The sequence below is a fragment of the Passer montanus genome, unplaced genomic scaffold (assembly GCF_014805655.1).
Source record: "Passer montanus isolate IOZ18808 unplaced genomic scaffold, ASM1480565v1 scaffold44, whole genome shotgun sequence".
NCBI classification, from domain to species: Eukaryota; Metazoa; Chordata; class Aves; order Passeriformes; family Passeridae; genus Passer; species Passer montanus.
In genome coordinates, this window is record NW_024369262.1 from 6,848,403 (window position 1) to 6,873,038 (window position 24,636).

Genomic DNA, 24,636 nt, shown 5'->3' on the forward strand with positions numbered 1-24,636 from the left:
AAATGCCTGCAAGAGTTTAAAAAGCTTTTAATGGACTGTAAGACACTAGTAAAAGAAAAATCTTGTAGGAAAGATGCACTGTAGTCATTTATTGATTGCTTTCCAGGAAATTCAGAATTTTTCTAATAGGAGCAAGTTCATTTGCAGTGAAGACTCTGCTTTGTTGCCTCCAACACCTCAGAGGCCGCTCCCTCCTTCCCCCTTGCCCAGCCCGGAGTTACAAGTACCTGTAGGGTCAGACAGGAAACCGAGGGTACAGAGCACAGGGACAGCACTTGGCTCCAAGGGTCAGTACGAGAAGCAGCACGGATTAGCACGGGGCACGATCCAGGACAGACAACGCGGGGGAGGGAGAGGCTGGGCAGCGCGGGGCCGCGGCCAGCCCGCCCTTCTACAGCTTGATCTGCTTGGGAAACAGGACATTCAACTCTGTCGGCATCCCAGGGCCTGCAGCAGCCACAGCTTACCAGCGTGAGGACAGTGACAACCCACAGGATGTGTGTGGGAGGGCAGGGGACGGGAGCATTTCTTTAATGGCACTCGCCATTCAGTACCGTCCATTGCCAGCAATGGCAGCTCCCAGCGCCAGTCCCAAAACCAGTGTGCAAAAATGCCAGAGGCAAAGGCATTTGCCACAGGTTTCAGTGCTGGGGGAACTTCAGTTTTTATTCAAACCCCTTCCCCAAAACGTGGTACTTTCTGGTTGTGATTCCATCAGGTTCAGGGGCCTCAGCTCTGTGTCAACAGCTGCTCTTGCAAATGATACCAGGACTTTATTTCTGAATTTTCCTGCCCTCTCCCCTGCTCTTAAATAGGGGCTGTGGTTCCCTCCTCACTCCCCTCAGCTCAGCCCTCATTTGCTGCATTCCCACCTCACCGAGGCACTGGGGGTTCCGCTGCAGTGGAAGTTTGTGCGCTTTTTTAAAGATCAAGCCCTCACTCTTTGGAGACAGTAGCCCAGGTTACTCAGCTGCAAGCAGAGGCAGAGGTGGAACGGTGAATATAATATATATATATCTATATATATATATATATCTATATATATATCTATCTATATCTTTACCTTGAAAATTAGAATGTGAATGTTACAAAACCCCACTGAATTGCCAAACTGCCAACCAAACATAGAAAAAAATGGTTAAAGGGATCCCATGGCTATATCCTGATGTAGAAAATGCTGTACATCCCCCACTTCCACATGTCACAGGCTTCAGTCATCTCAGTGACACAATTACATGGCTGTTCTCAGCCCAGGCTTGAATAGTGACTGGGGGAAATCAATCTTTTGGCTTGGAATCCACGTTTTACAAGAACGCGGAGCAGTGATGGGGCTGGTTCTTTACTGGTTTAGCAAAGCAGTGTCCTTAGTCAACATAAAAATGACCTGAGAAATGTTACATTCCTCCAGACAGTTCATTTGGAATTCATATGTACAAAGTAGAAGTAACTGCTGCGCACACACACGACACGGACACACACACGGCAGGAGGGCCCCGCGCCAGGACGGGTCTGCTGCCTCCGGCCGCCTCCCTCGCCCGGCAGACACAAGCTTGGGCAGACAGATTACATTGCTCAGATTAGTTCTTTGCATTGTGTATTAATTGTACCAGTGCAATAACATTGTCAAAAAGGAGGAGCTGCTCCGAGGGCAGCTAAGGCCCTGGGCCAGATTCAGAAAAGGGTGGTTTAAACTTTTTTTTTTTTTTTTTAAAGCGAGGTACACGTTAAGCAGAGCTCTGTGTTAAGGGATGGCAGCAGAAGGCATGCTCGGCTCAGCCTCTTTCTCCTCCACAGCTTTGTCCTCTGCTTCCAGCTGTTCCCCACTTTTCATGCTTTCCTGGAGCTGCTGGCGTCGCTGCACCTCGGCTTTAAGGTTCTCCAAGTCTTTTTGGCTGAAGGGGAAAGCAGGAAGGGGAGCAGACATTAGCCTGGCTGTGGGAATGGTGAAGCACCACGACAAGGTCGTGTTCAGTGGGGGAACACTGCTTGCACCTCCCTCCTGCACAGCTCAGCCATGCCTGAGCACAGCCAGGCTGGGTTTGGACAAAGAGGCACCAGGATCTGCTCAGAGCAAAGGGTTCATCTCACTGGTGGCCAGGCAGCCTCCAGCTGCTGATGTTGCATTTGTACCACCAATGATTATTTGCAGCCTTAGAACAACAGTCTTGGCTCAGGTCATCTATTTCCACCATCATCCAATCAAATTTTCAACCAGAAGTATAAAAGACAGTTCATAATAATAATAATAAATAAAAAAAAAAATATATAAGAGTCCTGTTGCTTGCAGTGGTCTTGATGATGCTAATCAAGGCCTGAATTGGGATCTTGGCTAAAACAAACAAATCCTGGGGAGCTGGTTTCTGCTCTCTTGTGAACTAAGACAATACAGACTCGATTTCTAAAGGCATAACCCAGAAGAATCACTGTACCTTAGTGGAATGAAGAGAATTCCATTGATAATGTTCAGCTGCTCCAGGACACTGGCCATACTGGGAGCTGTGAACTACATCACAAGGGAAAAGAAGTTTTAGGAACCTAGAGAGGACTCTGAACTGCTAAGCCCATCCCTTCCCAACAGCTGAGAAAATGGCATCATTTACATTATCTACCTCTGTGTATCTGTAAGCTGGAAAGCACCATCTAGAGCTTTACACCAGTCCCTGCAGGACTTCTGTTAAATACATCACAGTGCCAGTTCCAAAGTGTGTTGGGTTTTCTACCCTCCTTTAAGTATTTTAACTTAAATACTTTTTTTAGACTTTTAAAGACTAAACCCTTTAGTGCTGCTTTTATGGGTTTGAGCCTCTTCACTGGCCACAATTCCCAGGACTTTTATTTGATTCAAGGTCCTTGTTCTCCCTTCATTGCATGAAGTCGGGTCTGTTGCTAGTTCTCCACAGGGAGAACACCCACACACAAAGCACTGTCCCACTCTGTCCTCCCTGCAGCTGGAACCTTCTTTCCCAATCTGCTGGGGTACAGCCTGGCAGGGAGAGCACCCATGGCTCAGGCCAGGTACTCTGCCAGGTGTGGAGGCAGGCAGCAGCAGCTGGGTTTGGTCCAGGAGGGCCAGTCAGTGCTGCTCCATGTAAGGTAAACCTGACAGCCCCTCTGCACTCCCTGCCCAGCCTCCCCAACCACAACATCCCTGGAAGGAGAACAAAGCATCTGGTAAAAGATGACAGCATTCTTGAGGATGAGGAAACTGAAGTATTTCTGGGTTGAGCAACCTGCTGCCTGGCAGTGAGTCAGCAGCAGGGCAGGGTTGTGAGCAGGCGTGCCAGGCTCTCAGCCCAGGAGCTGTCCCTGCACCCCACTGTGTCCCCAGGCACCCTGCAACGCTGTGCTCCATCCACACAGGTGGCACCACGCTGTGTCTGAGCCACTGCCCTAGCAAGGGCTTCTGCCTGGCAAGGGACAACTGCTACCTCCCCCCGAGAGCCCGTGTCCCTCAGGAGCAGCTGGACACAGCTGGACACAGCTGGACGTGGCTCCCAGGGCTCGGGTTACCTTCAGTGGCATGATGTTGGCGTTGGAGCCGTTCTTGTAGATCTCGTTCATCGTGCGCTGCAGAGCCACCGCTTGCTGCGTCAGGTACTTCAGGTACTCAGAGCTCTCTTTGGTCTTCTCGTGGTGTTCACCGAGCTGATGGGAAACAAGGAGAGGTTCAACATCACGAGTCAGAGCAGGACCCAGCCCAGGGAACACACCCGGGTGCTGCCAGCTCAGCATCCCTACAGGAACTCAGTAAAATGGGTTTTCCCTGCCTTGGCATTCAAAAACCAGTAAAACAGTTCCTCTGGGAGCCTTCTTATCAACATTTCACATTTTCATCAAGTGGGAACATATTTGCTGGGTGAGCAGCATTCCCTGCACTGGGCTCTTGTTCCAGGAGCAGCATCCCAGCATTCCCCACCCCTGGACCAGTATTCCAGCATTCCCCACACTGGGCTGTGCCCTCAGCAGCTCAGCTGAGTCACCCTGTGCAGACGTGCTCAGACAGCCCCGGGCTGGGGCAGGAGTTTCACTGAGCAGCAGCCAGGCTGAGAGCTCACCACCAAACCAGTTTGCAGCTGGTATTTAAAGACAAGTGGCACAAAACATGGGAAAAAGAGACCAGTTTTTCCAAACCCCACCAGAACGTGGGGCCATGCCACAACAGAAGTGCTGGTCCAGCCATGGGTAGAGCACGGACATATTTGCAGGAAGCTCAGCAGACTCCTGGCATAGCAGTGGGCAGTTTTGCCCTGGCCCTACAAGGACTCCCTGGCCCTACAAGGACTCCCTCCCCAAGGCCCAGGCTGGGCACTGGTTTGCACTGGAACTGCTCAGCGCTGGCCTGGCAGTGACAGCCCCCGAGGGCACAGTGGGGGCACCCATCACCTGGTTCTTGTAGATGGTGTAGCCTTCCTTCTCGTGCTGCAGAGCCGAGCGGAACTCTGCTTTGCTCTCGTACACTCGGGCAACCAGGTGGTGGCTGAGGGAAGGAAAAGGGCTCAGTCACTTCTCTGAAGAAGAAACATTTCTGTGCTGCAGCAAGCATGACTGTGCCATCAGAGTCTGGGCTGAAAGTCTTAACACGAGTGTCAGAGGAGACTGAATGCAGCACCCTGGGAGTTACTGCTTCCCAGCCCAGCTGAGGATTCCAATACTACACTAATTAGGTTGGATTTTAGCTGGAATGCTGAGAAATGACCTACACAGGTAAAGACTGAGCTGGGCATCTTTTGTCCTGCATCTAGGAAAACTGAAGGCCACAACAGTGAACTGAAGGGAGAGGCACATCCATGGGAATGCCTTGGGGCTGGATTTATTAACTGGAGGGGAAGGCTGCAGCCCCCAGCCCTCAGGCAGAGGCAGGCCTGAGTCCTCTGGGCTCTCACCAGCTGGGAGAGCTGACTTGGCTTTGACTGTTGGCCTTGGTGCTTCTGGAATGGAAAAGAAATTGCTGGGTTTGGCAGGGTTTCTCTGTGGCAGGAGATGGGTCTCTCCAAGCATCCCAGTGCCACTGAGGGACAGCTGAAGACTCTCTGGAGCCTGCACATTCATCAGCCACTGGAAAACAAGGCTCTTGCAGGTGTTTAATCAGGTTGATTTGCAGCCTGATGGAGAACAGATGGCTGCAATGTGGCAGCAAGAACTGGGAGGGGGCCATGCCTGGCTGACAGAACCAGTTCTGCACTGAAGGACAGAGGGCATCCAGCACTGCAGCAGTGGGCACTGGGGGCAGATCCTACAGGTGTCACCAGTCTCAGCTCCCTTGGGAACCTACAGAAGCCACTCAGGGTTTTTATTCAAATACAGAATTTTATGGCAAAAGACAAAAGCACATTAAGTGATTCTCAAAGATCCCTCCCTGAGGGCTGGAATAATTAAACATGAGCATTTAACATACTGTCCCTGTCTCCCAGTGTAATTCCCTTACAGGCTCTCCAACCTTTACTTCCCACATACATTTTCCTACTGAGAGTCCACAGGGACCAGGCTTATCTTGACAGATTTTTTGAGCAAGCAGCATCACAGCAGATCCCCCAATTAACCTTAAGAACAAGGGATCTCCATCTTTTGAAATAACAAGCTTGGATACTGCAGCATGACCTTGGCTCTAGGACAAGACTGAATATGCAGTTCTGCAGCCCAGACCCTCCCATGTGAGTGCTCAGTGACTGTGCTCGCTCTGAGAGCAGTGGCCCAGCCCAGCACCCCACCCTGCCTCACCTCAGTGCCACCTTCAGAGACTTGGAGCCGTGATACTTGGAGCTGATGGCCAAGGCGTTCTCCAGGAACCGCAGGGACAGGTCATACTCCATGACCCCATGGAGCACCAAGCCGATGTTGTTCTGTACAGAGAAGCCAAGCAGGCATTGGGAAGGACACATTGACACTAGAGCTCCTGCTCTGTGAACAGTGGGACCCCGCAGGTGTGACCCTGGCCAGTCCCTGCAGCAGTGACACCTGACAGGGACCATCGTCCCCCACAGCCCAAACAATCCAGGCTCAAGGGAGGTAAAAACCCTCCAGTTTATGCCAGTGCAACAAGAACATAATAAACAAAGGAGTTTTCCTAAGGATTGCAGGTGCTCAAAACCATCTGCAGTATCTCAGTGCAGAGCTCAGCACAGAGGCTGACTCTCCCAGCTAAAGGGTCAAACTCTTTTTCCTTCATCTGCTGACACCAACCAGCAACAACCCAGGGAGGAAAAGCACTGCCTAAACATTTGTTTTAAACAGCCATCATGTGGGCATCTTAAAAGCCAAGAGGTTTCTCAGAGATTAGGAACCTGAAGACTCTTAAACAAATGCCTTACATCCAAGAGTGCCATTTCTGGGTGATCCTCCCCAAACACCAGCAGCATGAGGTAGCGTGCGCGGTACAGCAGGTTCAGTGCTGTCGAGAGCTGGCTGTTTGCAAAGCAGTACAGGGCCAGGTGCATCTAGGACAAGAGAAGGGGCCCAGCATTAATGTAAAGGAAACTGATCTCTCCACTCCTCTCCTTAGCTGCACATGAATAAGCAGTTTTCCTCACTGGCTGAAGAAGGACTTCAGTCACTTTGAAAAGTCCAGTCTGCTGCCTGATGCAGTCCCACTGAGGTGTCCCTGAGGACACAGCACTGAGGAAGCTGTGTGTTTTATTTCAGTTTCTCTTAACACCCCTTGCAGAATATTTCCAACCTGACTTGCATGTGTATGTCATATTCTGACTGTGTCTTGGGGGGATTATTTCCTCTTTTTGTTTTAGACATAAGCCCAGGGCCAAAGCTGGGAGAATTAATGTATCTGCATAGAGATGCAGCAGACAAACACTAGAATCCTATGTTAAGCAGGACAAATAGTGAGCATGTAGGACACACTCAGCTTTTCACTTTGCAGGATCATAAAAGATGATGAAGTGGAGAATTCTGAAAAGAAAGCTGCAGAAGAGAGGAAAATGCAACTGTTTTCCAGCTGCAGACAGGAACTAAGGCTCTCAGACTGCAGCCAGACCCCAGAGGTGCTGCTGCTCCCCCAGCTCCCCATACTCACATATTCCTGGATGGTGTTGGGGTGTTCAATGCCCAGGACCCTCTCGCTCATTAGCACCGCTTTCTGCTGATTGCTTAAGGCCTGAACAGAACACAACAGAAGCCAGGGCAAGTCACACCACGCTGTGAGCTTGAGCAAGCATGGGGAAGGCATGAGAGCACAGAGGAGATCCCCTCGGAGCCCCTGCTTACCTCTGAGTAATCTCCCATGATGTAGTTGAGCCGAGCTAGCAGCCTCAGGCAGGCACAGATTTCTACATGCATAGCACCATACACATTGTTGAACAGGTTTAAGGCTTCATTGATGAGCTCACAGCCCTCCTTCAAGAAACCTGAAAAGAAGGTATATCTATCTATCTATATATATATATATATATATATATATATATATATTAAAAATAACCTCTAACACTGCTGGAGACAGTGAGACCAACAGTGGGATACAGACACATGTCACTGCCCTGGGGGAAGGATGTCACTGCCCTGACCCATCCTTGCTCATTGCTGGTGGCTTTACAGCAGGAGTGTTCCAGATGGTCTGGGACACCAGGATTCTCTACCAAAGCAGGGCTGGCAGCAGTGTCCTGGTGGCCAAGCCCCACATACCCTGCTCTCCCCATTATCAGTGATCATCCTGAGAGGCAGAGGCACACGGGGTCAGTACCTTGCTGAACTTTTGCTTGCCCGCTCTGGAAGAAGTGGAAAGCATCGGAGGCTTTGGGGTTTACATGCTTCACTACAGGGAAGATGTTAAGAATATCCTCTTCTGTGAAAGTGGGCTTGTGCCTGTTGTCGAAGTTGTACTCCTTCAGCAGGATCTGGAGGGACCAAAAAGAGTGGAGAGCACAGTTACCACTTCCATAGGCACCTGGCAAGAAAAAGGGCAAAATTCTGAATGTGGAATCACAGTCAAAACATCTCCTGTACCATGACCTGGGACAGAACTCTCCAAGGTCAGATGTACGTGGCAAAATGGCACTGTGGTGACAACACTGAGCCCACAACAGGAGAGCTCAGCCAGCTGCTGTCCCACAGCCCACAGAGGAGCAAGAAGGCAGTGCAGTTGTACTGAGGCTAGCTGTTCTTCAAGGGACATGCCAGCCAGTTTACCCTAAGAGGGAACTGGATTAGAAATGTTTCTCAGAGCTGGGACCTGTATTCCAACATGAACACCTGGGGCTCGTGCTGTGCCTGCAAAACTCGTTGCTCTTACTCTTCATGTTCCTCAATACAGAACATGATGGCAAGGGAGAGAGGATGTGGATCTCACCTGGACTCCAGTTTTGAGGGAGATTTCGCGGAGCAGGGTGATTTTCTGTAGATTATACACTTCAGCTGCTTGGTCAGCATTCTCACTGCAGAAAGTACACACAAGCTTCAGCTCTCAGGGGAGTTTCTGCTCAAGGCCATTGCTCTGTTGTGGTACCCGAGGTACCTGAGGCACAGGTCCCTGTACAGCCAGGTCTAACCCACCCAAGGACTAACACTGCGTGTTCTCAAAGCCCACTGCAGCATTTGGGCTGAGTACCTTCAGCTCTTGGTGAGGAGCGAGCAGTCCCCGACACGAGGGGATGATCACTGTCCAACTGCCAAAAGTTGGTTTATCCCACTAGCCATGGCTTTTTCTTGGGCCCCTTCATTGGTGCTTCCAGTTTAGCACTCACAATGTGCCCCTTTATTCCCCATCTCTGCTCATGTACAGGAGCAGTTGTCCTTTCTCTGGAACAGAAGCTCCTTTCAGCCTAAATCACTGTTGATACAGACAAGTATCCTCTGACTATACTACTTCTGCTTCCCACCTTCTGATCCCTTCTGTACCCTTAGGAAAGGTTTCCCTCCTTTCCTCTGCTTTTCATGGCTGCCTTTGCATCATCGGTTTCATCTGATTCAAAATCTCACTTCCCCTTCCTACTCTTTGCCCAATTTCTTTCCATTAAAGATCTGTGTAAGTCCCTCAAGGGTACTAATTTTATTCAAACAGAAAACAAATAAAAAAGGGAAGTCCTGTTAAAGAACAAGAGCTACAGAAGTTTGGTGAACCCAGGACCAAGCCAGGTTCACCAGTTCCACTTACCATTCAAGACTGAAATCAAAATAGTTCTTTGCTTCTGAACAAATATTCTTCCATAGCTCCTGAGGGGTCATGCTTGCCCAGGCAGTGTTATCAGCATTGCCAAGGTTCCTGTTTTTCCTTTTCTTATTCTTCTTCTTGGAGACCAGCTCATCAGCTGGAAGATGGGCAATGGGATTTGGGAAGGAGCTCAGAAAACAATTGAGGAAGTGGCTGATGGCAGCGGATAAACCTGACAGCTCCACACCCTACAGTGAGACACCAGAGTCAGTCAGGAGGGACAGCTGCCACCCCACAGCACTGCTCCAGCCCCGAGCCTCCCTCACAGCCAGTCCTGCTCCAGCAGGGGCACCTTCCATGAGAGGGACAGGAAGGCACTGTGTACAAGTGGCACCAGCACAGACAGAGTTACATCAACCTAGGATTAAGTGTATGCCTACACACAGCAGTGTTGTGTAGGCATATCCATTTCAGGCTGCTACCTGGGACAGAGAAAGCAGAGAGTGCAGAGAAGATTTTGGCACTGGAACCAAGCCAAGGTGTATTGCCAGGCTGTGTGTGGACACGTACAAGGACATGTAGTGTTGAGCCAATTAAAACGGCTTCTTAGAAGGGCAAAGGCAACACTGTTTAAGAGGAAAAAGTATTGCATAGAAAACAAGCTGTGATTTCACTTTTAAAAGCCTCCAACATAATGAGTGAGGATCTAGGGAGGAAAAGCATGAATGATTGCTCTCCGGGAAAGCTTTCTTCAAGTGGGAACTTGTTTTCCCTTACATACAGGCCTGTACCTATTTCAGTGCTAATGAGCTTGTACTTCTCGTTGCCATGCAACCCCCAGGAACTGCCTAATGAGAGGAGAACCCCAAACAGCTCTGTTTGTGGAAAAAAGTCATTAGGGAGGACATAGGAGGCGAGAGGTCAGGCTGCAGGTCATACCTGGAGGTACGTCTTGAAGATGTGTTTGGCTGATCGAGTGATCAATTCACTGATTCCAATTTTCTGCCCAAAGGAATAAAGAACAGACTCAGTGCCTTGGCAAGAATATGGAAAAATACACTGGGCTTTTGAAATGGTCTTTTAGCAAGATCTGCAGAAGATACACTATTCTCCCTGCAGCACAGAACTGCAAAAGCATTTGACAGCCCTCCTGGAGCCCCTGGCACCTCTGTGCCCACAAGCCACAGGTGCAGCATAGCACAGCTCCAGCAGTGCTTCAGGGGCTGCCACAGCCCAGCCCCTGCCTGCTCCTGGGCAGCCACACTCACAACACTTCAGAGTTTGATCCAAGGCCCAGATGTGTCTCTGAGGCTTAAAAAATGCATGGGTGAAAACCCAGCTGTGTTACTCACTATTACATTTGGGAATCCCTGAAGCAATTCTCTACCCCAAAAGATACTCACAGTTCCTAACATTATGAAATCCATTAAGGATTTGGAAAAAAAACCTCCCCAGCCACCACTTACAGGTCCTCCTCCCTCCTCCTGAAGCTGTTTATTTTTACACAGAGAGAACAACTGGCCAAGTGGGAATCTCCTAGGGACAAACGATGCCAGAGTGGTTTGAGCTGTGTGGTGGTAAGGCTGATGCTTACAAAGATGTGATCCAGCTGTGCGTGGCCGGGGGTCTTGGTGATGAAGGTGATCACCTTGCCCAGGTAGCGCATGTTGATGCCCCTCTGGTGCATGGCCTCAGCCAGGGTTGCTCCATCCATCGGGAGCACCGTGTGATCCAGGCAGTCCTTCACCTGCAGGGCACAGACCTTGCTTACTGAGGAGAACATGAGGGAAAGAACTCCCATTTAAACTAATATTTTAAAAACCCCCACACCAGGAGGCAGGACAGGCACTCCCCAGTGCCACTGCAGACACCTCGTTACCTGGGGCTGAGGGTTGCCCTGAAAGCAGACCCCAGACAACTCTTCTGGTGGGTAACAGCTGCTCTACCACCAGGGACCACAGTGTGTGGTTACCTGTGTGTGACACAGGCAGGGGGGACACCTGCAGTAGCCAGCCCAGTGTGGGCCAGGTCCTTGCCACTGGGGCCAGTTTCACTCCTGTCTCAGCAGGGAAGGAGCAGCACTACGTTCTCTCAGAGGCAAAACAACTCCTACCTGTGCAATAGCAGGCTGACCCTTCTTTAAGGGCCTGACAGTCACTTACTAATTGCCATTTCCAATTAAAAGAGTACGTGGAGCTGTGCACACATGGCTGATAAGGACAAATGGCACTTGCATGTTAAGTTGTGCTGCAGTGCTGATAAACAGTGTTTAATTCACGTCATAGGGTAACACCAGCTCCTCTCTGATATGCACAGGACTACCTGCTACAGCAGCTGGTCTGCAACCTGCTCTCACACAGGCCTGTGCAGTGCTTTGGGTTTATATATTGGAGTATCAGCTACCTGGTAATCAACAATCACCGAGCCCTTTTCTGACTCACTCACCTTTTTTGTTTAAAGACTGAATAGCTGGTTCTGAAGGCTGTGCTGACTACAGAATTAGTGGATTTAGAGTTCAGAAGACACTTTCCAACAAGGAAAACCCTCTCCTAATGCAAGACCAACAGCTCCTGGACATCTTGGAGTAGAGCACATGAGTTCTCCCCTGCCAGTTCCAGTGCCTGCTCTGACAGCTGCATCAGCCATCAATGCAGCAAGTGTCCCAGGAAGGGAGAAACTGGGATTTCTTATGTGGCCAGGGGCATGGGTAACATCCAAAATGCTTAAGAATTACAGAAGGAGTTTTTAATGACTGCTATTAGTCTAAACAATTTCCCAGTTCACTTCAAATTATTAGTCAGTGACTGAGTCACAGCCAGGGTCAGCTAAAACAATAAACTGTGAAGGATGCCCAGGGCTAGGGAGGATGGCTTATGTGGTCTCCATTGTCCCAAACTCTTAGCAATAGCTTTAATTACCAGTGCCAACAATTTTTTGTTGGATTAAGGTGAGAAAATTGTGCCATGATGCAAGATGGGAAAAAGAAAACCCCTTGTGCCTTGCACGCAATGCTCGTGCTGCTCCCTGTGGTCCCCACCAGAGCCAGAGCTGCAGCTGCTCAGGTGAAGCTGCTGTCCCAGAGTGACCAGGGCCACTGCTTGCTCAGAGCAGCCAAGCTCTGAGGGCAGCATCACTACTGGCTCTGGGTTCCTTACCAAGCCTGGGATCTGGCAGGACAGCAGGAATGCAGCAGCATCCTTGAGCAGCTGCTTCTGGTCCTGCACCTCCTCTTTGCTTGACTCCGGGAAGCGAACGCCTGGGAGAGGAGAAGAGAAAAAACATCAGCCACAGCAACTCAGAAACGTAATTGTCTCCCTGGAATGCTGGATGCTTCAAAAACTTATCTCAAACTATAAATATTTTGATGGAAGAGCTTTGGCTGCTGATGGAAGAGCAGTGGCTGGGCTGCTCACTCAATGGTTTGGCCATTCTCCTGCAATGTGCCTGCACACTGCCCCAGTACTGACCCCAAGAACCACTCCGGGAACTTCTCAATTTCCCAATTAAAAATATGGCTCCATTATGGAAATTCAAGTGTGATGCCAGTGCCTTATGTGTGCATGTGAAGGGGCACTGTGACTGCTCACTGAAATGTTATTAAAACAAACCCAGCCCATCACTGAGCTCCCAATATCAGTCAAGTTACACAAGTGTTATTTTTTGTGTAAACTACTACATGAAGATCAAATCTGATTTTTTTTCCTCCCTCTGCTTCTTTTCACATGGTCTCATAGCTGGGATGCTGGAGAATCACAGGAGGACTCTTGGCAGCAACCCACAGCCCTCCCCGGGGTGGGAGATGCTCCCTGCCCGCCCTTGGCAGCTCCAGCTGCTGATTCCTCTGCAATCATTGCTGCTTCCTCTCTGCATCTCTGTGCTTCACGGGAGCCCTGCACCCTGCCCAGCCAAACAACACCAGCAACAGGCTTGGCTACAGCACCGTGCTGCTCTGCAGCTGGCTGGACACAGCCACGCTCTGGAGGGCTGCTCCCAGCTCTGGGCACACTTACCTGGTGAGAAAATATCTGGGTTAAAGCGAATATCAAATGATGTGTCACTAATGGAGCCCACAGCCTTGCAAGCATTCCGAATCACTTCTCTGCTTTTGGGATCCACTGGAGCAGGAAGAAAAACAGAATACAAGTGAGTGTGCAGTTCAGCAAATGACAGACCTAGCTACTAAATTAAGTTTTGTTACTAAAAACAGCAATGATGGCACATTCTGAAGAAATCCATTATAAAAACAATCAATTCTAAAGGAGAATGGCTGCCAAGTCTGAATAAGAGCACATAAGATGACCAAAAGCCCCAGGGATGTCCCCACCTCCAAGCACATGCACTCACAAATCCAAGCCTGGGGTTCCCAAAGGTGTCCATGCACTGCTGGCCTCCTGCCTGGCCCCAGCCCTCCCCTGCACTCCACAGACCAGCCTGGCCAGGCTCTTGCTCCCAGGAAAGACTTGAGGGGCTGGTGGCCTTGCTGGGTTCAGACACCTCAGTCATCCTTCCCCCAGGGGCGAGTAATTAATGAGTAATTAATGTGAGCAGCTCTAACAAAGAGGCCAGGCAACGCTGACAGGCAGCCAGCGCTGTTTAGCCACCGTCCACGCCCAGCCTGGCACACTCCCAGCAGTGCCAGCCCTGCAGGAGCTGAGGCTGCAGTACCTGTGCCGTCGTCGGACGCGATGGTCTCCGCCAGCTCCTTCACCTGGTCCAGCCCAGCCACGCTGTCGTCGATTTTCCCGTCCTCCGGCTTGGGCCTCTCGCCGTCTGCGGCGCCGTTCTCTGCAGAGGCACCATTTTCCAGGGCAGCTGAGCTCTCCTGCTTGTTGGCTTTCTGCTGCATCAGCTGCAGCGCAGCCAGCTTCATGAATAAGAGATACCTGCAGCAAAGGGAGAGGGCAGCTCAGCACAGCAGCATCCCAGAGCACCACACGTCTGGAACGTGCCCCACTCCTGAGCTCCCCTGCCTGCCCAGCCCCAAGTGACCCAAACATCCCACCACAAACACGCCTACAGCAGTGACCACTGGACCTTTTCCAGCCTCTAGAAACAAACATAACTTTCAAGACATTGGGAAAGCCTTAAAAAGTAGCACAAATCCTTCCCGTTCCCTAGCCGTCAAGTGGAAAGGACACCTGCAGGGAAAGAAGAACTTCTAAATGTTTGGACAGGAATCAAGAGTAATAGATCTGGACACTAAAACACAAACCATCTCTTTCCCTGGCTCCCTGTCCAAATCCCTACTGTTCTCACCTCTTGTTAATTCAGTTCCTATAGCTGCTTTTACACTGCCAAGCAATAGGGCAATTAGCTGCTCACTTCTGGGAGCTCTGCTGGGATGTTCCCAGGGCAGTGCAACAAGGGCAAGGTCCTGACTTGAACCATGACCAGGTGGAGGAAGGGGGGAGCTCTGCTCACCTGTGTTCTACAAAGGCATCAACGAGCTCTTGACGGAGACAGCAAAGCTTGTGTCTGTGCTGCTTGGGGAACCCCATTTTCTTACATTCCTCTGGCATCTCCTCCCCTTCAACAGGCAGGAAGTTCAGATCTGGAGGGAAAGTGCGTAGCAGGTCCAGGATGTAGTGACGCCCATCATTGCCAATAATGCCTTTGCACTCTACTGAGGAGCACAGCTCCACCTCCTCATTCTTGTCGTTGAGAACTTTGTGCTTCTGGATCTTCAGCGGCCTGCTGGTCTTCTCCAGCAGCTCCAGGTACTTGGGGTGTGACACAACTGTCTTGCCAAAGTCTATTGAGCCATAGATGACACTCTGTTCCTGCTCCCGCTCCAAGATGCCAGGAATAATAGACTGAGCTGTCACCCTGTAACCTCTGTAGTCCACCACGACAGTCCCCAGCGTGTACAGCCCTTCCACATCCACAGCATTGTAGGTCCGCACACCGTTCAGGTCGTTGGTGGGAGCCACGTAAGCAGCAACATCTCCACCAAAGTCCTTGTAGTGGTCACGGACGTCAAAGCCCAGGCTGAAGAAAATGTTGTTCCAGATGAACATCTGCATCTTGGTCTCCTCGCTGGGGTTGATGGCCATGACATTGCCATCAATGACAGCCATAGCACCTCGTGTTGCAGCTGCAGTGAAGTCACTGTGAACCTGGAGACACATGGAGAGAAAGCAGGGTCAGGATCTCCCCATGCTCACAAAGCTCCCTGCACATTTTTCCTTTGCTCCTCTCCTCCCAATAGCCTTTCAGCAGGCAGGCAGCTTGCTGGCTTTTACTGCTGTGAGCCTGGCTAGTGGCTTCAATACAAGCCCCAGGAGCCAGAACACAGGCAGAAAAGAAAGGGCTGTGTGAGGAGCTGCCTGCATATCCCAAAGTTACCTTGAAAATGGCTCGTTCTCTCAGCAGCCTCTCAGGCAGGTTCTTGCGTGGCAGCTCCCGTGTGGTCTGCAGCTCCTCATTCCAGTCTCTGGTCTGAAAGAGGGAGGAAAAGCCTTGTGGGATGCAATGCATTTTGTGGCAAGGGGCTGGCGAGGCAGTATTCCTGCTTCACAAGGCATTTTGGGAGAGAAGGGAGAGGAAGGGGCAAGAATTCAGGCTGCTGTGGGGCTCAGAGGAAGTGACTTAGCAGCAGGAATGAACACACCTCGAGAGTGGACTTTATTCAACAGCAGTTTGGGACAGATCTTGCATCAGCCCAGCCAGTGCAGGGGCACTGAAGGGGCAGCATGGTGCAGGTGTCATCAGCCAGTGCTGTGGTCACACTGCAGGCATGTGCTGCCCACGGCTGGCCACTGCTGCCCTGCACCACGCTGTGCTAGAAAGCTGCAGCTGAAGCATTTGGAGCAGTCTGCTCAGAGACACAAGAGCCATTCCAGGCCTGACTGGCACGAGGGAGTGGTCTGCCTCCTGTGCAGCGGCACTCTTCAGAGCAGGGACATGGAATTTATAAACACCCGAGCAGAAGCTGCTCCTCTCAGTCACTTCTGTGCTCAGGGAGCTGCAGCCTGAGCAGCACAGCCCCTGTAGCCAAGGGCCCTGTGAAGAACAAGGACTCCTGCAAGTTTTCCTTTGATGACCAAAACCCTCCCACAAATAACAGAGGTTACTTCTTGGAAGCTGTTCCTGTCAGCAGAACTCTTGCAGTGTCATCAGGCAAGCAAGAGCAGTACCTGGCCAGGTATGTGCTCCTCGTAGCCCAGGCGGGAGGTGTAGGCGTCCTCTGCCCGGACACAGTCCATGGCGTGCTCTGCTTGCGGAGCCGTCCAGCTGTACACCTGGAAAGGAGTGGCTATCCTCTCAAAGGGGTGTCTCTGAACCCTAGTTTGGGAGAAACAACAATTACACATTTTTAAGGAAGAATCCTTTCTATTCCAAGAGAATTTTCCCCGTGCTTTCACGCTGGGCCCTGCAGGTCACGAGGTGGAACCCCAAGCAGTGCTGAAGGTCTCTCGTGTAATCTGTCTGCTCTCAGCAGGGGCTGGGGGCTCATCTGTAGCTACTTCTGGCCTGAGAAGCAACACAGTACAGCAATTTTTAAATGGCCAGATAGTCACAGTGGTGGCTGGAGGCCACTTTCATCTCCTTAATGAAGCAGGAGCAGAGCTCCCAAAGCCACACAATGTGCCTATCAATCCACACCCTGCTGAGCCGAGGCAGTTCATTAAGGGACTGACTTCTGCACAGGACCCACTGTCCTGGAGCAGAACAAATAGTCCCTGCAGCAAGGATGGGAGAATCAAACAAGGCCTTATTGTTGTGTTATTATTACAGGAGCTAGAGAAAATTACAGAATATTAACATGCACAGACATGTTTAAAATAACCAACCTCTCGCCACTGTAAGCCTACACAAAGCCCTCTTATGTTACTTTCACTGACATTTATGCTTCTCTTTTGTGGATCAGGGAGATCCTCAGGGTGCTGCCCTGTTGTTCAGTCAGGTGCTCTGGTCCTTGCAGCTTCCACTCACATGTCCCAACCACCCACCACTACATGAGCTCAGAGAAGCAGGCACTGCAATCCCTGCTGCACCAGAGGCATCCAGCTCCCCAGAGCCAGCTGAGCCTCCCAACTTCACACTGGGCTGCTCAAGCAACTAGAGAGGAAGAAGCACTGCTACCGTTTCTTCTGCAGAGCAGAGAAGTTTTTTTTGAAGGTAGGGCTGATCTGGTTAAGTAGTTCCACCAAGGAATGACTGAGAAAACTAGGGTTTGCAGGTTTGGGATTGAAGTTGTATGCAGTAGACCTGCAAGAGAAAAAAAAAAAAAGAAACAGTCAAAAGCCATTCTCATACCTGAGACTTTGCACAACCTAGGAAGGTGGAACATGACTGAGAGCTCTTCATACATGCATAGTACCAAAGGCTGCACCACGTGCCCTTGCCTGTGGGAGAGGCCATGGGGCAAAGAGGCAGATGGGCTGCAAGGACCCTACCCAGACTCCCCCCATGACACAGCCAGTAACCCTGTACCTGGCCCTGACGGTTTTTTAATTTAGACCTTTTTCAGCCATGCCCAGGATCAAGAGAGGCTTCTATTTTTATACTGGGAAGGACTGATTGCACAGAATTCCCAAACACACCAAAGGTGCCTTTGCTTAACAGAGAAACCCCTCAGCACAGCAGCTCCAACAGGCATAGCCACAACAGCCTCTCACAGTCACCATTAAAAAAGCAAAAAAAGAAATTATTTGTAGTAAAATCTGCACCCAGCTCAGGGAGTTCTGACAGGCTATGCTTTTGCTTCAGGGCAAAATGAGATAGTTGCAATAGTCAGGAAGGAATTTCCTCCCAACTCAAAATGCTCTAAATAGCTGATGACATTATGGGATGTTTAAACTTTCCCTAAAGCACCAGGCATTTAGCCACTGTGGAGAAGTGGTACCAGGCACAGCTGAACAGCCCAATCCAGTATAGCAACTCCCACAAACCCATGTGAGCAGCGAATTAAAACAGGCTGTTTCTGCCACAGGGGAAAAAAAAAAGCTGCAACTGTTTGTTTATGAGTTGTTTTCCAGTTGGCTGCTGCAGGGCAGGACAGGAAGAAGCCCAGTTACTCACTGATTCAAGTAAAATCCCCGAGTGGAGGCAGTGATGCTGACGTGCCGATCCTCCACGGTGATGACGTACAAGTACATGAGGTCCCCGTGCATCTTGCGGTTACCGGGCGGAGGGTTCCAGCCGCTCATCGTCAGCACCTTTAGGCACTGCAAAGGCTACAGCAGAACACAACACAAGCAACTCCTGTCAGCTGGAATTAATTCCTTTGAGTTAGAGTCACTCAGTGTACACGCCAGATCCCCTTTACCTGCTGCCCTTGCTCGACTCCAGAAACAGAGCTTACAAACGCGCCTGGTCTCCAGAGCACAGCTTCCTGAGCCCTCTGCAGTCCACTAGTTTGCCTTCACACCGTGAGACATGGGTGAAAGCAGACACCCTGGGCCTTTGGGCTGCACAGGGTATGGACTTCTTGCTGTACTCGTTTTCAAATGGCAGCTTCTAAACCAGAATGCGAGTGGGAGGGCATGGGAAAGCTAAGGGCAACCTGTAGTGACCTGCACATCCTGTCTCCAGGACGTTGCAGAGGAATGCTGCTTTCCCTTCTCTGCCACCCATCCCAGCAAGCCCTTCCACACTCTGCAGATATCCAGACTCCATGTCCAGTGTTTTGCACACCAGCTCCTGGACTTTATTCTTTTGGCTAAGCAGTGCTATCCCAGTGCTTGTTAAGCACCAAGCAGAACAAATCCCAAAGTCCACTTCAGCTCAGCTTTCAATCCCTGACCACCAGTTTGCTGTGAGGAATGTGCCAGCAGCTGTTTGACACAGGAGAACTCTACCTTCCAGTCTCTGTTCTGGGGCTGAAGGGCACACAGGGGCCTCTCTTTGCTACCTGGCAGGATATGTTCAGGAGGGGTGCAGTCAATTTGTTCCATTTCGGTACCTTTCTTCTTCCGTTTTCCACTGTCTAGAACAGACAAAGACATAAAGTCAGTTCTGAAAAGTGCAGCATTCCCTCCCCCAGTCATCATTCAAAGAGGGATGCAGAAGTACTCCAAGTATTCTCTGCACTCCTAAATGACACAGGACAGCTGATGGCTCCTGTGTGTTTAACTAAGCAAGGAGCCAGGGAATGAAACCACTGACCACACCAGAGAAGTCTTTTTGACCCGTACCTCCCAGGTCTCCTTCAGTGAAGACACTCAGGAAGGACAATGAGTTACAGTCCACACCATTGAAAGCATCTGACGGGTCAAGGCTCTTCAGAAGGTCCCGAATGTGGCGCACGTGTATCCTGGCTTCTCGCACTGTGTATGGCTCTGATGACCAAAAAGTGAGGAAACAAACCGGAATTAGACTGTTGCTTACTCCTTTGGCACATGGGTCTCAAAATGGAACCAAAGAGCTGACAGGTGGCCAAAACCACTCCCTAAGAAAACCCTCACTCGTTCCCTCCCAAGTCTGAAGGAACTTGCCTTCCACCACTTTGAGCAGCGAGCCCTCCTGCAGTCCTTCAATGGTCTTCAGCTCAGCAAAGTTATCCAGGACGTTGCCATCCAGCTGCAGGGAGAAGCAGGTCCGATGGCAGGTATCCTCCCGGTCCATCAGAACTTGATGGATTTCTTGCACCATCTCTTGAGGAGAAACCTTAAGAAGGTAAGAACCCAGACAATTATTGTTTACCCTCCCACATGCTCTTGCCAAACTTTGCCCCTCAGCTGCAGTATCAAAAACCTCTCAGACCTCTCTCTCCAGGCTTGGAAAGGCAGACTCTACCCCCCTTCCCAGGAAAGTCACTTCTGCTCCTGCTGGGAGGACACTGTCACCTCTGGCAGGGTCAGCCACCCAAGTTCCACCCCACGGGGCTGGGCACCCAGAGATGTAACAGCCAGGCACTGCACCAAGGACTTGGCACGGGACAGAGGCGACAGAGGGCACTGAAGGAACAGAAGCTGCTGGGGGAAGTGGGGTTCTTCCCTTATCCATTCACACCACATTAGTGGTGAGACCTCGAATGCTGCCCATGGAAAACAGCCCAGCTCCTCCTCCCCGTGCGCGTGTCTGTGCCAGTGCCACCCTCCACAGGGCAGGGGCTGCTCCCCACCTCCCTGCTCTGCTGCAGCACCACTGACACTGCTGGAAAGCCCAGAGCACTCCGGGGAGTTTACATAAGCTGCTGTAAACAACACAGCCTGCTATTATTAGCCTATTAAAACTAACAGCCAGGGGGATTTAAAGGAGACAAAAAGCCAGTCTGAGACGCAGCTATTTCCACAGGGATGGGATTTTGCTGCACTCTTTGCCAGTCTAGGGGAGGTAAGAACTTCCCATTGGGTTTAGATTCCAGATGCCTCTCCCCAAAATTAAGAGATACATCACTCAGATAGTTTTCAGTGAAGTATCAAGCTAAATGGGACTATGAACCAGGCCCATCAGAGCACATCTTGACCTGGCAGCATGTGACTGCCCACATGACATGAGGCAGAGCTCTCCATGCAGAGGGAAGTGGAGACTGCATTGTTCCCTTGGTCTTCAGGCTGGTGCTTGAGCTCCCTGAGCTGTGTTAGCACCTGTCACTGCACCAAACCCAGGCTGGCCTGAAGCACCATCATGTCATAACTGCTGAGCAAGCAAGGGATTTTCCCTTCCTCACTGAGGCCCAGAAATCACGTTTTCACAACACTTCTTTAGAACAGCCCAGAAGTGGGAAGGCCATATTCCCTGTGCTCAGCTCCATAGCCAAACAGCTACACTGCAGTGAGGTCTCCTTCCCCTTGCTCCACACCTGGGACCCAGAATGAAACACCTTCCCTGTCCTTGCAATGCCCAGGCAGACTGGGCTAGGAAGCCTCTTGCTCGTGTCTCTTCTTCCTTCATTTCTCCCAAGGCACTGGCCAGGCAGTCTCCTGCACCCTCCATCCTTTGCTGCCTCTGTCCCCACTTAATTCTGGTCAGAAGATAGGTCAGGGAGCTGAGAGCAGCCTGAAGGTGCTGTCCAGACTGAGAGGGTTAACAGGGGCCTTCCCAGGCACTGCCTCCTTCCCTGCCTGGCTGGCTGGAAGGATCTGGCTCAAATACTCCCCACCCCCTCTGCTGCCTTGCCTAGCAGGCGAGGGCAGGTACCTGCAGGGAAAAGGGCTCTATCCCTGGTGCACAGATCTTGACAGTAAATCCCGTATCCTGGATGACGATGACCTCCTGGTCGTTCCCGTCTTCTCCCGGCTCAGCCTCCTCATGGCCATTCTGCTTGGCATCCTTCTCGCCCTTGAGGCTGTCATGTGGGCCGCTGCCATTCATCAGTGCCACGCCAGACGGGTGCTCTGGGAAGGAGAGAGGGGTTTAGACAAGGTCCTCTCCAACGGGCTGCAGAGACTGCCTGGACACTGCAAAGCCCGAGCTCATCAGGGGCTAAAAGCAGGTTTTTATTCTGCACTTGCTGTTTACTAGACAGAGGAGTGCCAGGCCCTTCCCTCCCTTTCCTCACAGCATAATTAAGGTGCTCTCGCTTGCCTGCGGTGTTTGCATCTTCCACAAACCATGTGCAGAGAGGGGAGGGAAGGAGAGCAGGAAGGATGGGTCAGTGTACACCACACTGAGCTGTCTTAAGAAGCCTCTTAATTAAAAAAAAAAGGGTGTGTGGTACTTTGCAGCCTGGAGGCAGCTGTTACCTCTGCACCAACACGTTAAAGAGCAGAGGGAGAGGGAGGCCAGCGGCAGCCCGGTTACTCCACAGGCACACAGCAGCTCCCACGGCCCTGCCCGCCTTTGGCCACCCTCTGCATTTCCAAAATAATCTGCACAGATCCCATGGTGCCAGGGCGAGGCTTTGCCTAAGCACTTTTATTCAAGAAAATGGTGACGACATTTTAAATGCTCGTTTAGACAGATGTGTCACAGGGCTGGGGAGCTCTCTGCACCCACCTCACAGCTCTGCAATGGTTTGTTTTCCTTGCCAATGAGCTGGATAGTGTCAGACAGCTGATAAGATCTAGGAAGCTGCCAGTCTCCCAGAGGAGTCTACGTCCTCTGAACCAGGCTGGGGACCACACTAAAGAGGACTAAGGGGCTGCCAGGAAAGAGCTGCTGATAGCAGCTCTGGGAGATGGCAGAGTACCCCGTGCCCCCAGCATGCCAGGCCAGTGCCCACCCGGGGCAGTGGGTGCTGGAGAAGAGCAGGCATCGTGTCCCTCAGGCTGTGCTCCCAGCAGGGCTGCCAGCACACTCAGCTGCAGCCCAAGGTCACTCAGCAGTGCTCTCAGGCACCCACTTGCAGGCAGCAGATGGAGCAGGTGGGGCTCTTTCCCAGGCAGCAGAAACAGCCTTCTGAAAGGCTGCACAGGGTCAGGACAGCTGCAAGCCAGGCTAAAGCCTCGGGGCTGCAGCCCTGCAGCCACCTCCATCTGGCAGGTGTCTCTCCTCATCCTCACCTCCCAGCAAGGCACCAGTCCCCACTCCAGGGGAAATGGCAGCTCAGCCACCCTCACCTCACAGACTGGTGCTGTGGCTTGAGGACCTACAGCTGTCACAGCCAGTTCTTCTCCATCAGCCCCAACTGCTCCTACAGCCCAGAGAAGTCATCCAGCCTTCACAATAACCCAAAAAGAGATGGCAACACCATATCCCCTGCACACCTCTGGAGCACAACATGAGGCTGCAGCCCCAAGCCCTGCAAAAGCCCCCCTGGAGGGTCACATCCCTGCCCCAGACCACTGCCAACAGCAAGCCCTCAGAGATGACTGCCAGGGCTCACCTGGGACACGGGGAAAGGGCAATGAGAGCACACCCGTTCCCAAAGGCAGCAGGTAGCAGAGCTACCTCACACAGCCTAGGCTGCCTTCAGCAGCTCAGCAGCTGCTGCTCATGTTCCCTGTCACTGTGCATATGTCCCCAGCACTCGCTGCTCATTTCTTTGACAGATGAAGCCATGGGCAAGTCAGACGAGAGGCCTGGCTCTGGCTCCAGCAAGCTGCTGACATGCTAGAAAGGAGGAAGAAAAGCTCCATGCAAGAGTGCCTCAAGAGATGTGGTTTCGGAAAAACCACACCATACCCAAAGGGCTGGGGAGAGCCCCTCGTCACGCCCTACAGCCAGCACAGCCACAGTCCTGGGCTGCCTGAACACGTGGGGATCTGGAGGGAGAGCAGACAAGAACCACGGAAATGCTGCCCCTGGGGCTGCCGGTGCTGCACACAGGATGAGCTGCCAGGCCTGGCCCAGCCCCTGCCCACCCAAGCAGGGAGGATCACTCAACTTCTGTTCCTGCTGTGGTAGCCAGAAAGGAGACAGAATTTGGCTGAAAGGAAGGCTGGCACTGCAAGCCATGCACACGCCAGTCTGGAGAACAGCAAACACCTTCAGCAGCAAAGCCAAGTGAGACAGGAAATCTGAACACAGCAAGGGAAAGTTGCCAGCCAGGACCACACTTCTGCTTTTCACTGCTCAGTGGTGTAAGATCCCTGAACTACCTAGTGTTTCAGGAATCAGAACACTGCTCCTAGTCTGCAGAAATACAACAGGTTCACACCTTCCATCCCTCTTTTCCTTACTTGAGTGAAAGCAAGGCCAGCACAGCTCTGCACTTTGTGACAAGAGACATGCAGAGGCAACACCTTCAAGTCTCCTTATGCTAGAGGATCTAGCTCCAGCCAGCACAGACTTAAGTTTAGAAACGGAAGTTAATTCTGGACTGAGAAAGATCTGCTGTGCAGCAGGTTAACCCTCGGATGTGAGCCAGGCAAGGCTTTCCAGAGGGGTTCTGTACAGAACGGGTATATTTCAAAGAAGCCCGAACTGGCCTGGAGGCTGTGCTGCCTCCTGGGTGCTGACTCACCTGATGTGCTCCCCAAGGGCAGCAGAGCTGCACCCACCTGCCTTGAAGTGGTTCCTCCCTCCTGCTGCAGCCCGACTGCGCCGCGGCCTCAGCGGCACAGGGAGGTACATCATGGGGCACTCATGGATTTCACAGGATTTCAGCCTGCTTGAGACAGCAGGAGGAGGCACAGGAACACCTCAGAGACACCTGCAGAGCCCTCTCCCTTCCTGGCTCTTTTCAAGCCCCAAACAGCTGGGCAGCTGTGTGGCTGCCATGCTGCACGGCTCACGGAGGTGTCTGAGTCACAGGGAAGCGGTTCCGCCCGCTCCGGGGGCAAACCCGGCTGCTCCTCTGCTCACCACCCTGCTGCTGCTGCAGATGGAGATCCCCGCCGGGGCACGTCGGCCTCGGCACGCAGGCTGTGGTCTCGGCTGAAGGCTGTGACCTCTGGTCTCCCCTGTCATTCCTGGGGATGTGCCCGTGCCCCAGCAAGGACCCTCCTCCTGCAGCGCGTACCCGAGGCGTGGCCCTGCTGGCTGGAGGTGTTCTCACCATGAGCACACCACGAACACGATGTTCTCAGTGCTGCCCCGAGCACAGCAGAGCAATCCCTGCACACAGAGCAGAGCAGAGCGTGGCCGGGCACCCCGCCCCGGGACAGCGACCCGCACCCGCCTGCCTGCGCTCGCACCGGCACACAGATCAGACAGAGGATTAGGCTTCATCTCTGCGCCTGGACAGGGAGTTCACACGCCAAGGTGACAGG

At 51.8% G+C, this 24,636-nt stretch overlaps 1 protein-coding gene across 4 annotated transcripts in view; it reads right to left on the reverse strand.

Moving 5' to 3' along the window:
* Nucleotides 1-10: 10 nt before the first annotated feature.
* CLUH (clustered mitochondria homolog) overlaps nucleotides 11-24,636 on the reverse strand; it is a 36,940-nt gene continuing 12,314 nt past the window's right edge. For 3 of the 4 annotated variants that reach the window (XM_039720660.1, XM_039720658.1, XM_039720657.1), the window contains exons 2-26: nucleotides 21,182-21,378; nucleotides 19,534-19,705; nucleotides 19,234-19,377; nucleotides 18,898-19,025; nucleotides 18,119-18,273; nucleotides 17,180-17,305; nucleotides 16,231-16,378; nucleotides 15,440-15,532; nucleotides 14,516-15,210; nucleotides 13,760-13,977; nucleotides 13,105-13,209; nucleotides 12,250-12,350; nucleotides 10,689-10,841; nucleotides 10,034-10,096; nucleotides 9,098-9,342; nucleotides 8,294-8,378; nucleotides 7,688-7,841; nucleotides 7,216-7,355; nucleotides 7,025-7,105; nucleotides 6,309-6,434; nucleotides 5,719-5,840; nucleotides 4,384-4,477; nucleotides 3,511-3,645; nucleotides 2,430-2,503; nucleotides 11-1,892 (exon numbers count right to left, since the gene is read on the reverse strand). In XM_039720660.1, coding sequence (XP_039576594.1) covers nucleotides 1,742-1,892; nucleotides 2,430-2,503; nucleotides 3,511-3,645; nucleotides 4,384-4,477; nucleotides 5,719-5,840; nucleotides 6,309-6,434; nucleotides 7,025-7,105; nucleotides 7,216-7,355; nucleotides 7,688-7,841; nucleotides 8,294-8,378; nucleotides 9,098-9,342; nucleotides 10,034-10,096; nucleotides 10,689-10,841; nucleotides 12,250-12,350; nucleotides 13,105-13,209; nucleotides 13,760-13,977; nucleotides 14,516-15,210; nucleotides 15,440-15,532; nucleotides 16,231-16,378; nucleotides 17,180-17,305; nucleotides 18,119-18,273; nucleotides 18,898-19,025; nucleotides 19,234-19,377; nucleotides 19,534-19,705; nucleotides 21,182-21,355 — 3,882 coding nt within the window. In that variant the 5' untranslated portion in view covers nucleotides 21,356-21,378 and the 3' untranslated portion in view covers nucleotides 11-1,741. Of the gene's footprint in view, nucleotides 1,893-2,429; nucleotides 2,504-3,510; nucleotides 3,646-4,383; nucleotides 4,478-5,718; nucleotides 5,841-6,308; nucleotides 6,435-7,024; nucleotides 7,106-7,215; nucleotides 7,356-7,687; nucleotides 7,842-8,293; nucleotides 8,379-9,097; nucleotides 9,343-10,033; nucleotides 10,097-10,688; nucleotides 10,842-12,249; nucleotides 12,351-13,104; nucleotides 13,210-13,759; nucleotides 13,978-14,515; nucleotides 15,211-15,439; nucleotides 15,533-16,230; nucleotides 16,379-17,179; nucleotides 17,306-18,118; nucleotides 18,274-18,897; nucleotides 19,026-19,233; nucleotides 19,378-19,533; nucleotides 19,706-21,181; nucleotides 21,379-23,925; nucleotides 24,014-24,636 lie in introns of those variants that run through there. The other variant, XM_039720659.1, reaches the window with a different exon arrangement.